The sequence below is a fragment of the Polypterus senegalus genome, chromosome 6 (assembly GCF_016835505.1).
Source record: "Polypterus senegalus isolate Bchr_013 chromosome 6, ASM1683550v1, whole genome shotgun sequence".
NCBI lineage: Eukaryota > Metazoa > Chordata > Cladistia > Polypteriformes > Polypteridae > Polypterus > Polypterus senegalus.
The window spans coordinates 31406087-31422740 of record NC_053159.1 but is presented as its reverse complement, the minus strand read 5'-3'; the positions used below and the strand labels follow the sequence as shown (position 1 = coordinate 31422740).

The window sequence follows — 16654 nt, the reverse complement described above, 5'->3', positions numbered from 1 at the left end:
AGCCAGTAGGATATTTAATTTGGTTTTCCCCAAGGTATTCTGGCCACAGGAGGCTACTGTGTGCATGTTTACTGTGGCCCCATTTTGCAACCCCCATATTGGGCCAGTGTGGTATTTAATTAGGTTTTCCCAAACCCACACTGCCCATTGTCTGCCCACAGGGGACCACTGTATGCAGGTTTGCTACGGCCCCTTGTAGCAGCCCCCACAATGGGCCAGTGTGCTATTTAATGGGGTTTTCCCAAGCCCACACTGCCCATGGTCTGCCTACAGGGGGGTCACTGCTGGACATGGAGGGAGTGTATAAATTTCACACAGACATTGACCTGGCTGGGATTTAAACCCATGTTTCTAGATCTATCTGGCTATTTGCCGAAAATGTATAGTTAGTTGTTTTTTTGCAATTAGCTGCTTACGGAGATTAATATTTGTTAGCATCTGCTCTTTTTAAACAACACCTAAGTCAGTACTCTGGTATTCATAATTTACATAACTAGAATTACTGACATTCTATGGCTGTGTTACCCTAAACCCATTACTTAATATGTTTAGTTTGTCAATTACCAATTACAATCATTTTTTTGTAATCACCTTAATCCCAGGTTTTTGAGCCAATTGTGTAATTTTGATGTGGGCTTAGAGTCCTCCGCATATCTGACATTTCTCACATCTCTGACTACCACTATGTCAGTTCATTCATAGGCTGGGGGCCATCTTGTGTGCCAGGTTTCTTTTTTTTCCACTGGCAGAATTACTTTTGTGGGATTGTATTGTACAAGAATGATGACTGGCTGACGGCAGCCAAGGTGGAAATTTCCAGAGGAAAACAACCGTTAAGCCCAGAAGAGGAGAAAGAAGCTGTTTCTAGACAAACAATTTGTCTAGCAGGTTGCCAGCTTGGTGACCTTTGCAAAACAATGCAGGAGGATCATGCAAGGGGCAACAAAGTAGCAAACCATGAAGTGGGAGAATAGAAATTAGAGCATTTGTTAATGAAAACACGTCCATTTTCTTTACCTCTGCCAGGTTGATTATATTTTCTGGTTAAGATAACACAGTCTTTCATGAAATGACAATTTGTAATAAAGTAATGTATGTGGGGCAGAACGGTGGCACAGTGGTAGCGCTGCTGCCTCGCAGTAAGGAGACCCGGGTTCGCTTTCCCGGTCCTCCCTGTGTGGAATTTGCATGTCCTCCCCGTGTCTGCATGGGTTTCCTCTGGGTGCTCCGGTTTCCTCCCACAGTCCAAAGACATGCCGGTTAGGTGCATTGGCGATCCTAAATTGTCCCTAGTGTGTGCTTGGTGTGTGGGTGGGTGGTTTGTGTGTGTGTGTGTGTCTTACGGTACATTCCAGCGATTTGTTCCTGCCTCACACCCTATGCTGGCTGGGATTGGCTCTAGCAGACACCCGTGACCCTGTATTAGGATATAGCAGGTTGGGGACTGGCTGACTTGGGTAATGTATGTGCTCTTATTTTTTATTCATTGTGGCTTCCCATAATGTGGATATAAAGCTTGTAGAAAATAATGCTTTCTACAGAGTGTGGTAGAGATGAAGTAGAGTCTTCAGTAATCGAGTAAGATGAGTGATAAACAGTTTGAGAAGTAAATAAAGAGAGAAACTTTTAGTAAGTTCACAAAGTGGCCATTAGTCTATCTATCCATCCATTTTGTATACCTGCTTTGTCCAAATTAGGTTTTTGAGGGCCAGAGCCTACCCTAGCAGCATCAGAGGCATGGAATTAAGCAACTATAAATGTAACATAAGTCCATCACAAGACAACTGTTGCTCATAAGGAGACATTTTAGAGCTGACAATTGACACAAATTTTAGGATTTGAGAGTAAATCCCACACAGAGAGATGGATGATGTTCTAACCCCATATACTGTAAATCAACGGTGTGACAGCACTGATGATTATTGTGCCCCAATGCTGCCCTTGGTTCTTAGTGCCTGATCCAAATATGGCAGACGCCCGTCCTTTATGCAGAATGCTGAAGCACTTGTAAAGTCACTTGCTTATCTGTTTGGAGAGCTGGTAAACAGACACAAAATCTGCCTTAATTCCCACATGTTCTTCCACATAAGCTTTTTTGTTTTATTAAAAGAGTCCAAAGTCATAGTGCTGATTGCCATCTCTAAAATGGTAAATTTGGTCAGGTGTAAGTGAAGTTGGATGCCCTCTCCAATCTCATTCTCATCCGGTTTCTTCCCTGTGTCATTGCTGTAAGCACAGATGGGATAAATTGATGGATGAATAGTAGCAACACAATAAGCTGTGGGTTGGGAAGCATCAACACTGTGTTCACCTTGCGATGAGGGATTTTGTTTCTGTCTTGCGCCGATGCTTTCTGCAATGGGCGCATCCCCGAATTGATGGATGTAATCATTAAATATCTGTTTTAGAGTTATTGTGGTAAGGTGTCCTCGGAATTTAATGGATGTTTCGGGCACACGCATCGCATCACATGAGGTATAAAACCTGGCCTTAGGTGCCTTATTTTTCAGCTGACGATCTTGACTAGGGCTTATATTACGGAGCAGCCTGAAAATCATGCTAGGGCTTATTTTCGAGTAGGTCTTATTTTTAAGGAAACACGTTAGTTAGTCTGGAGATTAAAATGATAAATGATTTTAAAAAGATGCAAATTAGGTGATATGCATAACTGATAGCCCTAACTTTTATATTAGCAGTTGTAGGAATAAGACTGGGAGCTGCACACTCCATTAAAATTAAATCTCTCCTAGATACAGAGAGCTAAAGAATGGTAAGTAACAAAAACAACATCATCAATTCACTTTGTGAGCGAAATATTCGTTAAATAGGCTGTGCACTGGTAAGAACATGATGGAAGGTCTGTTTAAATTAGCTGGAACTTGATATGACAGTACCTTGTGAGCCAGGGGCCTTTTTTCATTCATTGCTTAGTGGGGAATTACATAAGATTTGGGAATAAAATAATCAAGAGTGAAACTCACAAGACATTTGGAAGCCGACTACAATGTAAAAGTGTGCCATGATCGATTAAGATCATTTCTCTTTCTTTTCTTAGGGGCGAAGCTGGATGACTTTGCTGATTTTACCACTTTTGGCATCGCCTCTTCATTGCTTTTGCCAATCCACAGTGTGCTGGATGGACTGCTAGCAATCTGTTACATCATGACCGTCTTCACACGCCTCTGCTTCTTCTCTAGTGGTAATTCCGCAGATATATTGACAGATTTAATTTTCAAGATGCTCAAATATACATACGGTGCCTATATGAAGTATTCAATATAATGGAAATGTTCACATCTTATTATTTTACAACATTGAATCACAATTAATTTAATTTGGCTTTTTTGATATTGATTAATAGAAAAATATTTTTTTTTCTATTGACCAATGTTGGAAAATAATTTTGGCTATTTTTGGTCTTTTGGCCAATGGTCTATTTTTAAACTATTGTTTTTTTCTGATAGGCCGTTACTTTTTCTAGTTTATATTATTTATCATTGAATCTGGTGCAGTTAGTAAACTTGAGGAATTCACAGATGATGCTAAAACTGGAGGAATGGCAGACACTGAATAGGCAGTAAAACAATTCAAAAATACTTGGACAAGCTTCAGAGATGGGTGAATACTTGGAAATGCAGTTGAATGTAGAAAAGTGTAAAGTGCTAAACATGGGCGTAAGAATTGTTAGTTACTGTACAAATTCAAGATGGAAGACAGTGCCCATCTATTATTACAAACAGTTGATTAAAAGGCAAATAAAATGTTTAAGGTTGAATCATTATAGTTGAAACTATAAATTGGTGGTTGTTATGCTCAGCTACAACAACACAAGTAAAGGTAATGTTCAGTCCTTTCACTCTCCTTCCACTCCCCTGGATAAGCGTTGTCTCCTGCCTCCCAACACTGACTCTATATAACTTACAACTTTTTTTGTGCTCCTCACTTAGTACAGGCACAGTTCGCTGTAAACAATTCACAGTTAAAATACAGTTATAGATGATACTAATATAGAACAGGTACACATTTAAATGTAGAAAGTGGTTAAACACAACCAACAGTATCTGTCCATTAATTAATTAATTAACTATGGACAGTGGACAATGGTAGAGATTACAATTGTAAAAGACAAAGTCAAAACCAAAGTCACAGTCCTGGAGACCTCACCAACTGGCTGTCTACCCCCTTTTTGGTTTTCTATAGTGGAGTCTGTTCTGGGTGTCCAATCTGATGAGATAATCTTTCCATCTTCCAATGATCCTTTATCAAAGTTGACTTTTCCATACTCAGTAGAGCAGCCTGGGAGCAGAGCAGTGGCACAAAGTACCACATTTGAGATGCAGGGAAAAGAAACAGAATAGAAGAGGGTTAGTAGCTGTTTATATATATTATGACACTTGTATTTTTGTTTGTTAGTAATTAGTACAGAAATATAGTATGCATAACTAATCAGCAGCTCTAGTCAGGGTATGCTAGACCTAAGTAGTGAGTCTTCATCTGGGATTTAAAATCTTAAAGTCAAGGTGCATCTCCTTTATTAGCAGACAGATCATTCTACAGCTTCAGGTCCATGCAACTCGAAGCTTGACCTCCCACTATTATTTTATAAATCCTTGGAATCTTAACTAGGCCAACTTCTTGAGATCTTAATGTGTTCTCTAGTTTTGTAAATAACAATAAGCTCAGATAAAAGGAGGGTTTTTAAATCAACCCTAGCTTTACTGGAAGCCAGTGCAAGAACTTGAGGACTGGATTTATGTGTGTGTACTACCTGGTTTGTGTAATATTTCCTTCAGCAACATTTTGAATTAACTAAAGCTGCATATAAAATAATTTGAAGAGTCTTAATGCACCTGTGAGGCAATGTGTAAAGTATTGTGTGTAGTTCTCCTCACCAAACTATAAGAAAGACAAAGCCATACTTGAAGCTCTGAAGAGGAGAGCTGCTAGGTACATCCCAGGACTTAAGGACATGACATACTCCCACAGACTTGGGGAAATAAATCTGTTTATTCTGGAGCAGAGAAGGGAACCTAATACAGTTCTTTAAAATTCTCAAAGGCATCAATAAAGTAGATCCAGCTGATTTCTTTCAGCTTAAGGGTGAATCATGAACCAAGGACATCAGTGGAAATTAAGGGGCAGTGCATTTAGAAATTAAATCAGATAGCATTTCTTTATGGAAACAGTTGTGTGAATCTGGAACAAACTACTGAGCCATGTAGGTAAAGCAGAACTCTTGACAACCTCCACAGTACAAAATTTACCCTTAACAAGTTTTCAACTGTGTCCCTGTGTTCTTGATGAACTCATTTTAAAATACAAGTCTCGATCCACTGTACTAATTCCCTTCATAATTTTAAACACTTCAATCATGTCACCTCTTAATCTTCTTTTGCTTAAACTGTAAAGGCTCAGCTCTTTTAATCTTTCCTCATAATTCAACCCCTGTAGCCCTGGAATCAGCCTAGTCGCTCTTTTCTGGACCTTTTCTAGTGCTTAGTGTTAGACTGTGATGATTAAGTGTTACCTTCTTTTTTTCAGCAGTATGTTCATTTCTAGGGTTGATCAGCAAAAATTGGCAAAGCGTTTTTCACAGCGAAGATGCTGTATTTGCCTCCATACAAAACAGCATGGGCTCCTTCACAATTCTGTATCTCCTCTCTTTATACCCCTTTCTTTTAACCTCCATTTCTCTCTCTCCTTGAACTTCCCCCTTTTTCCGTGCTCAGACTCCTTTATACACCTTCAGGGGATGCAGATGTGCTGGTGCTGATTACAGTCTCTGGAGTGCTAATGAGACAATTGACTGAACTGCATGCATCTGCACGCTAAGTCGATCACCTCAATTCACCCCGGAGTCGCTCTGCCATACTACTACAGACACACACACCTATATACCTCACATAAGCATCAGCGCTCCTTAGTTTGTTTATTTTATTAAAATACACAATGCCACAGACTTCTAATACGACAATCATGCATTGAGAAATGTATTCAATCTCACAGTGTTTCACAAAAGTGGCTAATCTTGATCCACCCTTGACCATTGATGACTGAGCCTTTCATGGGTGCTCCTCTTATACTCAGTCATGATAGTTTAACCTGTTCAGGGCACATCTTGATCATTCTACAATATTCCTAGTCTTTTATTACCCCTACCCAACCTTTTTGTAACATATTCTAAGCACCAAATTTGGAATAATCGTGCACAGATTAAAAAATATCAAAGTAATTCCTTTCAGAAGCATTAATATCCTGTTTTTTTTTCAATTTAATAAAGGTCAAAGAGGATTTATTAACCACTGCTTTATATTTTTTAATCAGTTTACTGACTGTCCTAAATATTTTGGAATTGTTATTTATTCTACAAAAGTATCTTCCTAAATTAGACTGAAATATCATCATATGAACAAAATATAATCAACTGATTAGAATAAAGGTTTCAATATAAAAGTATCCAAGCATAGGTGCTAGCAGTGGTACATTTGTTTGAGAACCTAATACACAATACTCTGTGTAGTGTTATGTGTATGTTGGGATTGTCTCTTTAAATGGTTTTGCCCCTCAACATGGAGGACTGAAAAGGGATTCCTGTATAAACAGGAAGTCATAACCTTATTGGCCACGTTTAAAGGGAGTTTGGGAACTAACAAAGAAGAGGGAAAACCAGATGTGTAGGACAACTGGTGAAAGCTGGTGAGGGGAACAAAGAAAGGCAGAAGGCAACAGATTATGGTTACAGTTTCAAATGGAAGATTATATACTGAAGCGGCCCTTAAGGATGGCAGATGAAGCGCGCTTTTAAAGACGATGTGGTCTAATCTGGTATTCGCCTCCTTGGGAGTGGAACTTTAGGAAATGTCTAAACTAACTTTAAGGCTGCTCTGTGTTACAGAGAACTAGTGCTACAGTATATGTCTTAATAGGTGGCTCTATGTGTCCTGTTTATTGAATGTTTGCAGCGTTATGTGTGTTGATAATAATATAATGAAGTGTCCCCTCTATCCCGGAGTTGTATTACTCTTTATTGTCATTGTCATGTATCTACAGTTGTGCTTGAAAGTTTGTGAACCCTTTAGAATTTTCTATATTTCTGCATAAATATGACCTAAAACATCATTGTATTTTCACTCAAGTCCAAAAAGTAGATGAAGAGAAACCAGTTAAACAAATGAGACAAAAATATTATACTCGGTCATTTATTTATTAAGGAAAATGATTGAATATTACATATTTCTGAGTGGCAAAAGTATGTGAACCTTTGCTTTTAGTATCTGGTGTGACCCCACTTTGCAGCAATAACTGCAACTAAACGTTTCTACTAACTTTTGATCATTCCTGCACACTGGCTTGTAGGAATTTTAGCCCATTCCTCTGTACAGAACAGCTTCAACTCTGGGATGTTGGTGGGTCTCCTCACATTAACTGCTCGCTTCAGGTGCTTCCACAACATTTCGATCAGATTAAGGTCAGGACTTTGACTTGGCCATTCCAAAACATTAACTTTTTTCTTCTTTGACCATTCTTTGGTAGAACGACTTGTGTGCGTACGTTCGTTGTCTTCCTGCATGACCCACCTTCTCTTGAGATTCAGTTCATGGACAGATGTCCTGGCATTTTCCTTTAGAATTCTCTGATATAATTCAGAATTCATTGTTCCATCAATGAAGGCAAGCCATCCTGGCCCAGATGCAGCAAAACAGGCCAAAACCATGATACTACCACCACAGTGTTTCACCGATGAGATAAGGTTCTTATGCTGGAATGCAGTGTTTTCCTTTCTCCAAACATAACGCTTTTCATTTAAGCCAAAAAGTTCTATTTTGGTCTCATCTGTCCACAAAACATTCTTCCAATAGTCTTCTGGTTTGTCCACGTGATCTTTAGCAAACTACAGATTAGCAGAAATGTTTTTTTTGGAGAGCAGTGGCTTTCTCCTTGCAACCCTGCCATGCACACCATTGTTGTTCACTGTTCTCCTGATGGTGGACTCATGAACATGAACATTAGCCAATGTGAGAGAGGCCTTCAGTTGCTTAGAAGTTACCCTGAGCTCCTTTGTGACCTCACCGACTATTACACGCCTTGCTCTTGGAGTGATCTTTGTTGGTCGACCACTCCTGGGGAGGGTAACAATGGTCTTGAATTTCCTCCATTTGTACACAATCTGTCCGACTGTGGATTGGTGGTGTCCAAACTCTTTAGAGATGGTTTTGTAGCCTTTTCCAGCCTGATGAACATCAACAACTCTTTTTCTGAGGTCCTCAGAAATCTCCTTTGTTCATGCCATGATACACTTCCACAAACATGTGTTGTGAACAGCAGACTTTGATCGATCCCTGTTCTTTAAATAACACAGGGTGCCCCCTCACACCTGATTGTCATCCCATTGATTGAAAACACCTCACTTGAATTTCACCTTCAAACTAACTGCTAATCCTTGAGTTTCAAATACTTTTGCCACTCACAAATATGTAATATTCGATCATTTTCCTTAATAAATAAATGACCAAGTATAATATTTTTGTCTCATTTGTTTAACTGGTTTCTCTTTATCTACTTTTAGGACTTGAATGAAAATCTGATGATGTTTTAGGTCATATTTATGCAGAAATATAGAAAATTCTAAAGGGTTCACAAACTTCCAAGCACAACTGTATATATATATACAGTTATATATATATATATATATCCATACTGAGTGTGCGTTATAGAAACTGAGGGATCTGTATTTGCCTTGAAATAAATATTAAAAAATCGCAACTATATTACATATTACACATTTCACAGCACGTCCTTGGGTATATCAGGGTATGTTACAAGTTTACATTAGTGATACTTTTATTAGGCTTGCCTACCTTTATTGTGTCCTAACTTTTACTCTCTGGATATTTCTGCTGTCCTTTAACAGTTTGACTGGCATCCCAACTGGGATGGAAAAAGAGGCCATCACGTTAAGGACAGTGTGGATGGAGGCACAACCTGGCCAGGATGGTTTGTGATCCTTATTCCAGTCAAGATAAAATATTAATGGATGGACTGGCTGAGGTTGGAAACCTATGAGAGGTGGCAGTGTCCTTCTCAACTAGTCCCAGTTTGGATGCCATCAGGGTTGCATGAGACTTGGAGTTCGGGAGCACAGCCCTGCAGAGGTTCTAGGATCCAGCCAGAGGGCACTGCTGGGAGAGGATGTCCCTACTTTTCTCATGACCCAGAAGTTTATCCAGAATGCAATGACATAGCACCAGAATCACTCCCAAGTCCAGCATGAAAGAGGCAGCTCACTTCTTTTGGGGAGTCAGAGTTGGGAGTCATGAGACAACACTCACCGGGGGAGCAGAGGGAGAGGGAAAGGACTGAATATTACCTTCACTTGCTGTTTCTGTGCCTGCTTGTAAAGATACTGTGTTTAATAAAAAGAACTGTATTTGAACCTGGAACTGTCTTTGGTCTGATTGTGTGTAGGGTTTGGGGCTCAGTGGTATCCCATTGTGGTAACAATGTCCTTGTAGATATTCATAAATATTTCATGTTTAGTTGTGCTTTCTATTTTCCATGTAATTTTTGTCCCTGTTATGGAGTCCTCAATGGACTAATCAGTTATGTTTTTCTCTCAGGTATTCCTTTCATGTACCGAGGTCTTCCATGTACTTATGCTTCTGCAATCTTGGCCTGCACCAACCTACTCAGCGGGGGTAACCTACAAATTCTACAGCTCACTGCCATTCTCATGGTCCTCTTAATGGTGGACAAGGGTTTATACCCCCATGACAAAATTCTGGAATCTCAGGGTTGGAAGAAGCTTGTATATGCAGGAGGTAAGTGAACTGATGAGCTGTTGATCCAAATCGTTATTTTATCATTGTGAGTCCATACCAAGTAGGGGAGCATTCTCTCTTAGCATATTGTGTGTTCCATTTCTCTTTAAGGCATTGTGATGATACTCTACTCCTCGGTAACATCAGCCTGTGTCTACTACCTTGTGTGGTCAGCTTCCTACATTCTCTTTCCAGCTGCTCTGTGGAGCTACAAGAACTAAAGCCCAAGAATGAATAAGAATGGAACAAGCAAAAAATGACCCTTACAAATGTAATGGAGCGCAGTAAACCCAGTGGACTTTGCGATCAAGCCAGCCTCTCAGGATTTGTCCTCAAGCAGTAGCTAACTAGAGGCTAATATGAATAATTCAAGTAAAAAGGAATATAACTACATACTGTACATACACAAGAAGAACATGTAATGTACATGGAAGCCCTCAGTCATAAAACTAAATGATGGCTATGATGCTTTAGATTACCATCTCTGATCTGCCATCTCTTCCATAAAGTCTTGTATTCAAATACTGTCAAGCATTATTAGATGTCTGACATCATATGGAGAAGGTCTAGTTACAAGCATCATCTATCTCATTCTTCTACACGGCCTAAAGGTGGCTCATATGCCAGTAGCGTTCTGACACATTGAGGTGAGCAGATAAGAGTGTTCCTACTTCAGGCTGAACGTTGTGAGTGTTTTCAGCTTTTCAAGAAATATATCAAAGAGTTGTGTTTTACAAACTTGAAAATTTTATCGTCCGAACCTCTTCTGTGAAGATTTTTCACCCTTTCACTGAAAATACACAAAAAAAAAACTTGGACCAGGAAGGTGTAAATGAGGGTCTAACTAGTAGAAAGGACATTTTGCTCTTTTTATTTTCAATCATGGTTTTAATTTGTACCTCAGAGAAACAAACCAGAGACAATCATCCACTTAAAAAGTGAATCAAATCAAGTACCCTGTTGATGAAATTTAATTTACATAACATTATACATTTTTAAAGCACTCGGTTAATTGATGGGCAACGTAGCACTTAGTGCTTCTGTGTCCCAGCTACAGAGTCCACGGTTTACATGCTGATCCACACCATTTCAGGAGGTCTGTGTATTCTCTGCATGTCCACATGATTTGGCTTCTCTGACCTTTGCTCACATTTCGAAGAAATGACAGTTAGGCTGAATGGGGACTCTTAACTGGTCCACTGTGAAGAAGTGTTGGTGTGAGAGATCACTTTCTGTGCTGCCTGCAGTTGATTTAGTGTCAAGATTGCCTCACACCCACCTGCAACACTTTATTACCAAGAGTAGTATATATGTTTGGAAAATAAATTAATAAATGGATATGAGTATTTCTAAGTTTGAGGAAGAATATCAAGTTTAATTAAGCAAGGGTTGGAGTGCGAACAAACATTTGACTTTCATTAGGAAATTGCTTAGATGAAAAACCCAACTAGGGTTTCCAAGCAGGCCCAAGATTGAAAAACACTGATCCAGAATGTTGCAAACATGGGCTGCATGATGCAAACTCATCCTGGAATTTTTAGTCATCAAAAAACCTTCATAATAATCTGCATTTAGCAGTAGATCATTGAGAATTAGGGGTCCAAATCTTTTCTTATTTGTTTTTCTATTACCACTGCATGATGGAGATAACACGTTATGTAACAAATCTGTTTTTTCATTTTGAATTTGATATCATAAGATTACCTGAAAATGATCGATCTTGGTGAATAATGAACGAAATAACAAACCATTGAGTTTTGCAAGTGTTTCTCGCAGCCCTTTGTTATTTGACATTTAAGTAACTTCTTTGTTGGGCTCATCCCCAGCATCCATGTCACAAAAGCAGACTGTCGATAACAGGAACATCGATTCCATGTATTTCATTAGTCAAGTACATGTTATATTGTCACACCAGACCTGCAAATGTACATAAAAAAAGTAATAAAAATCAGTTAAAACATACAGAAAAGCACACAATAAATTAAAATGTCAACTAAAATGTAACCTATTAGTCAAAAATCTATAAATGGGCTCAAAAATGTGACGTGGCTTCCTTGCAAAAAAGAACAAGGATGAGCAGCGATAGGCAACATTTTACAAAAGAGGATTTATAACAACTTATGAAGAATTTGGGAAAAATTAAAGAAATGTTATTTTCCAAAGCTGAAGGACTTGTCCAGGTACCAGAATTACAAATACCACTAGAGATCTCAGATTCAACACAAGTAGAGTGAAGAACGTTAGCTGACTCTTTCGGTTTATCTAATAAAGGCAGCCAAATTTTTCTCTCTGTGTTGCATGGCGTGAATTGTTCACACTCCCCATTCTTCTCATTTTCTTCACTGGCTTCTGTTTTTCTTTCTTCCATCAGGACTGTCCCTAACTTTTCTTCTGATTCTCTATGATCTCCAGTAGAAAAATGGAAAAAATTAGTTTACTCTTTATTAGGTACACCCATCTGCTAGTGTTGCACCTCCTTTGGACGTGGATCCTGCAAGATGCTGGATGCTAAATGGTCTACCTTCAGGGAAATGATTGTGTTATGCAGTTGCTGCAAACAGGTTTGCTGTGAACAGCCTTTTAGACCTAATCGCAAACATACAAGGGGGTACCCAAAAATAACCAGAATCTGTACCTGCCACGCAATCTCAACTTAGTTGCGAATTTCACCACTAGGTGTAGCATACTTACAATATTCTGTGGCAGTCAGCCAAGTGGTGTTGCTCTGTTTTGTTCGTACGCCATTCCGTGTCGGTTTTTCTTGGTACTTATTAAACGTGTTCTGTGATTTTTGTGATAGGTGATCATAACGAACAACAAGTTTGCGTTAAAGGGAAAATATCTGCTGAAACTGTAGTGATGCTTACAACTGTTTTTAAAGAGGACACTTTAAGTAAAGCACAGGTCTATGAGTGGTTTTCACATTTCAAACGAGGGGAAATGTCACTTAAAGACCAACCAAGATTTTGCTGACCTTCCAAAATGTGGATTGACGAAAGTCCACAATGCAGTTTATGAAGATCGTTGTTGGACTATTGAAGACTTTTCTGATTTGACTTTTGCGTGTTTGAGATCTTGCCACCTTCCCTGCTCGCCTGATCTTTACTCCATGCGACTTTTTCTTGTTTCTGCATATGAAAACAGAACTCAAAGGAAAGTGTTTTTGTACTGTGGAAGTCAAAGCAAAATCACTGCAGGCATTGGACAATGTTCCTCTTCAGCAGTTCCAAAAATGTTTCCACCAGTGGGAAAACCGTTGGGACAAGTGCATTCATTCACATGTAGAGTATGTTGAAGGAGACTGAAGTTTCAGTAAGTAAAATTTATTAAAACATTTTTTTTTCAATTCAAATTATTTTTGGGTACCCCCTCAAACTTGGTAGAGTTGAGATCTGGGGAATATGTAGGTCACTTGGGCAATGAAAAGTCTTTGTCATGTTCCCAAAAGACTTTGTTGATGATACATGCTTTGTGCAGTTGTGCATTATGATGATGCAAGTAAAGAAGGGGTGAACTTGGTCAGCAACAATGTTTAGATTCACCTTCCCATTCAGAAGTTCTGTGGGTATCAGGGAACTTAATTTGTTCCAGGAAAACTTTCCACACACAGCACCATCACTCTGACCTGTACTAATGGAACTTAACAGGATGACTCCATAGCCTCCTGTTGTGCAAAATTCTTATCCTTCTATCAGCATGATGCAAAAAGAACTTGGATTTGTCTGATCAAGTAACATTTTAACACTCCTCAATGGCCCAGATTTAATTTTTTGTGCCCACTTGAGACGTACATTCTTGTTATTTACAAAGAAAATCAGCACCTGATTTGATCTTTTGTAGTCCGTTCAAGACATAGTCCTGTGACTCTGTGCACACCAGAATTGAATTTGCATCTGTTTGCTTTGTGCGATTCTCATGATTCGCTTTGACTTCTGTGGCCCACACACTATTTCCTTCTGTAGGACTGCCTATCACTGGTATCTTTCTTGTTTTCTGCACCATTCTTGGTAAAACACTAAAACTGCAGTCTGTGAAAAGCCCATGATGACAGACTATCATGCCACATTCAAAGTGACTGATGCTATAAATGCTTGATTTACACCACACCGCTATCATGTGACTTATTTTGGAATAAAGAATTTGTGCGAAGATGGGAGAGTTATAATAAACTGGCAACATCGTGTATGTGACTGATTTTAGGAGTCTCCTTGTCTTATTACTGCCCTCTACTGTCACCAAATAATATTGTGCGAATGGAGCTGCAATAGAAGAGTTGTAGTTCTGCTTCCTTGTGGTCAGTAATTTACATTTTCTCATTTCAGAATTCCTCAAATCTCAGTTGCTTTGCTGTGGCTAAAATATGTTAACAAAAGCAAGAGCTGCACTTTTCAATCCGCTTCTGTTTATTTTTGTGTTGCACTCTTCACTGAGTTAAGCTGAGAGCACTGAAGCATTTCCTAATGACTTAAACCAGTTATTATGCCCAAGCATAAATATTTTGGGGGGTTTTAGTGATAAAATGTGTGACCTTAGAAAAAGTGTTATTTGGTTTGTTTTATTTTGAACCCTTACTAGCTGTGCTATGAACTGCCTAGTCTTGTTTCACGTAGTGAGAATATTGACATTGCCTATTGGTTCTCTTCTAACTATCCTATTAAAAAAGAACAAAGCTTTCCTCTTTTATTTAATCTTGTTTACAAAGACTGTAAAAAATGACAACATCCACATCATCGACAATATTTTATGGACAGGGCAAAATGGTGTTTTTCTCATTAGGGAATGGCTCACTGCTTGAATCTGGACAAGGCAGTAATAATAATACAAATGAAACTGAAGTTTGCTCTTATCTCATTGTGATTGATTGAGAAATATGTCTTTAGGTATTTAAAAGAATCTAACATTATTACCTGTGACTGTGTGAGTGTGCTGTTCTGTAAATTTAAGAAATATTTTATAGAGTTCAAAAATGGTTTTATTTCAATTCCAGCTTGATAAATAAAGTTACAAAAAGTAAATGCTTGGGTTTCTTTCAATGAATTTTGCCCAATTTATTTATCTTTTGTAAGAAAGGCGCTATATTGTGCCAGACCCAACACAGATTGGACATGAGAGGCACATGTAAAAAGAACAGCTGGAGGGCACATCTTCCCCATAATCCCTCCAGCCACAACACAGTCCCAAGCACAAATAAACACACAAACACTATCCTCTACCTGTTCCACCACCACTCCTCCTCCTCAGCAAGCTTCGTCCTCCTCCTCCCGACTAGGTAGGGCGAAACCAGTGCCCAAAAAGGGCCAGCCGCTCCTGTGGCAGCACCCCCTAGCGGCACCTGCGGACCCCCACAGAGCTGCACAGAACTCCAACCCCCATGAAGCCCTGGGGTAGTCCAAGGCCCCGCTGCAACCCAGGGATGCTGCCATCTAGCATCCAGGAGGAGATACAGGGCTTCCCACCCTTGTCCCCCTGGCAGATGTGGTGAAGGGGCGTCCCAGCCAGGAATGGTCCCCAGCCATCTGTCACACTGTATATTGTCATAGGAAAGACTGTCTGTCATGGATTCACTCTTAATAAATAATATATAAATGGTAAAAATGACTCATCTGAAGAGTAAAAAAAATCTCTTTAAGAAGTTTAAACGAGGGGTAATAAGGGTGGTGCCTCACAACAATGAACAGAGCCCAGTGTGTGTCTTGGGTCACATCCAAAATTCAAAACTGATGGCCTCCACTGGGCAGTTGCTCCAAAATATCACTGCCAGTATCTCCAAATAGATAGATACTGTACATAGAAATGGCACTGTACAACAGATACATGGATAGATATGAGAAGGCACTATATAACAGATTAATAGAAAGAAATGGCACTATAAACCAGATAGACAGACAGTGAAAGGCACTATATAAAAATAGATAGATAGATAGATAGATAGATAGATCCTCATTTGTTCCAAGGAGAAATACACTTTTTACAGAATCTTAATATTGAAATATTATGCCAAACAACAACACCCCCAAACACAAACACGAGTTTAAAAGAAAGAAGAAGACATTTGGACTTGCCTACAGATCAAAGAGCAGTCACAGTGAAGCATTATAAAGGCATATTGTTTTAGCTATGGTGGAGCCCCAGTAGTCAGTAGTCCTCTGAATAATTTGTTGACTGGGTTCGTAACATCACTTCAGGAGAGGTGCCTACTGAATGAAATCCTCCATGTTAGTGTGTCAGAAAGATGATGTGCAGCATTGTTCATAACGGCACTGAGATCTGTTTTAATTCTCTCCTTTGCTACAACCTCCAGGAGGTCCCAAGTTCATCCTGTAACTGAGCTTGCCCTTTTGATTAGCTTTTTTGGGCCTCTCTTGAAGTGATGTTACCAGCCCAATGCACCACAGCATAGAAATCACACTGGCCATCACAGAGTTGTAGAAGATGTGAGAATGTCACGACCCACATTAAAGGATTACAGTTACCTAAGAAAAAAATATGTACTGTAGTTCTTCTGAGTTACAAGTCTAGTCCAGTCTGTCATTGATGTCGACCCCCAACTTCTTGTTCAGGCGTAGAGACTCTGTGTTCCGCCAAAAGTCAATAAGCAGCTCCTTGATTTTGCTAATGTTGATTTGCAAATAATTCTGAAAGTTCTCCACCTGACTCCTGTATACTGTCTCACCCCCCTTGTCGATACACTCAACTAGTGTTTGACCTGGTATAGTTATAGCCCGTGGTGTAAAGCGTGAACAGAAAAAGGTGATAGAACAGGTCCTTGTGGTGCTCCAATGTTATCCATATCCTTATCAAAGACACAGTCCTTGAGCCTAACAAACTGTGGTCTG

General features: G+C 39.3%; 1 protein-coding gene across 1 annotated transcript in view; it reads left to right on the top strand.

Annotated features, from left to right (window-relative positions):
- Positions 1-14799, top strand: part of tmem269 (transmembrane protein 269) — a 40957-nt gene extending 26158 nt beyond the window's left edge. The window contains exons 5-7 of the mRNA XM_039755757.1: positions 3056-3199; positions 9618-9818; positions 9930-14799. Coding sequence (XP_039611691.1) covers positions 3056-3199; positions 9618-9818; positions 9930-10039 — 455 coding nt within the window. The 3' untranslated portion in view covers positions 10040-14799. The remainder of the gene's footprint in view (positions 1-3055; positions 3200-9617; positions 9819-9929) is intronic.
- Positions 14800-16654: the final 1855 nt, after the last annotated feature.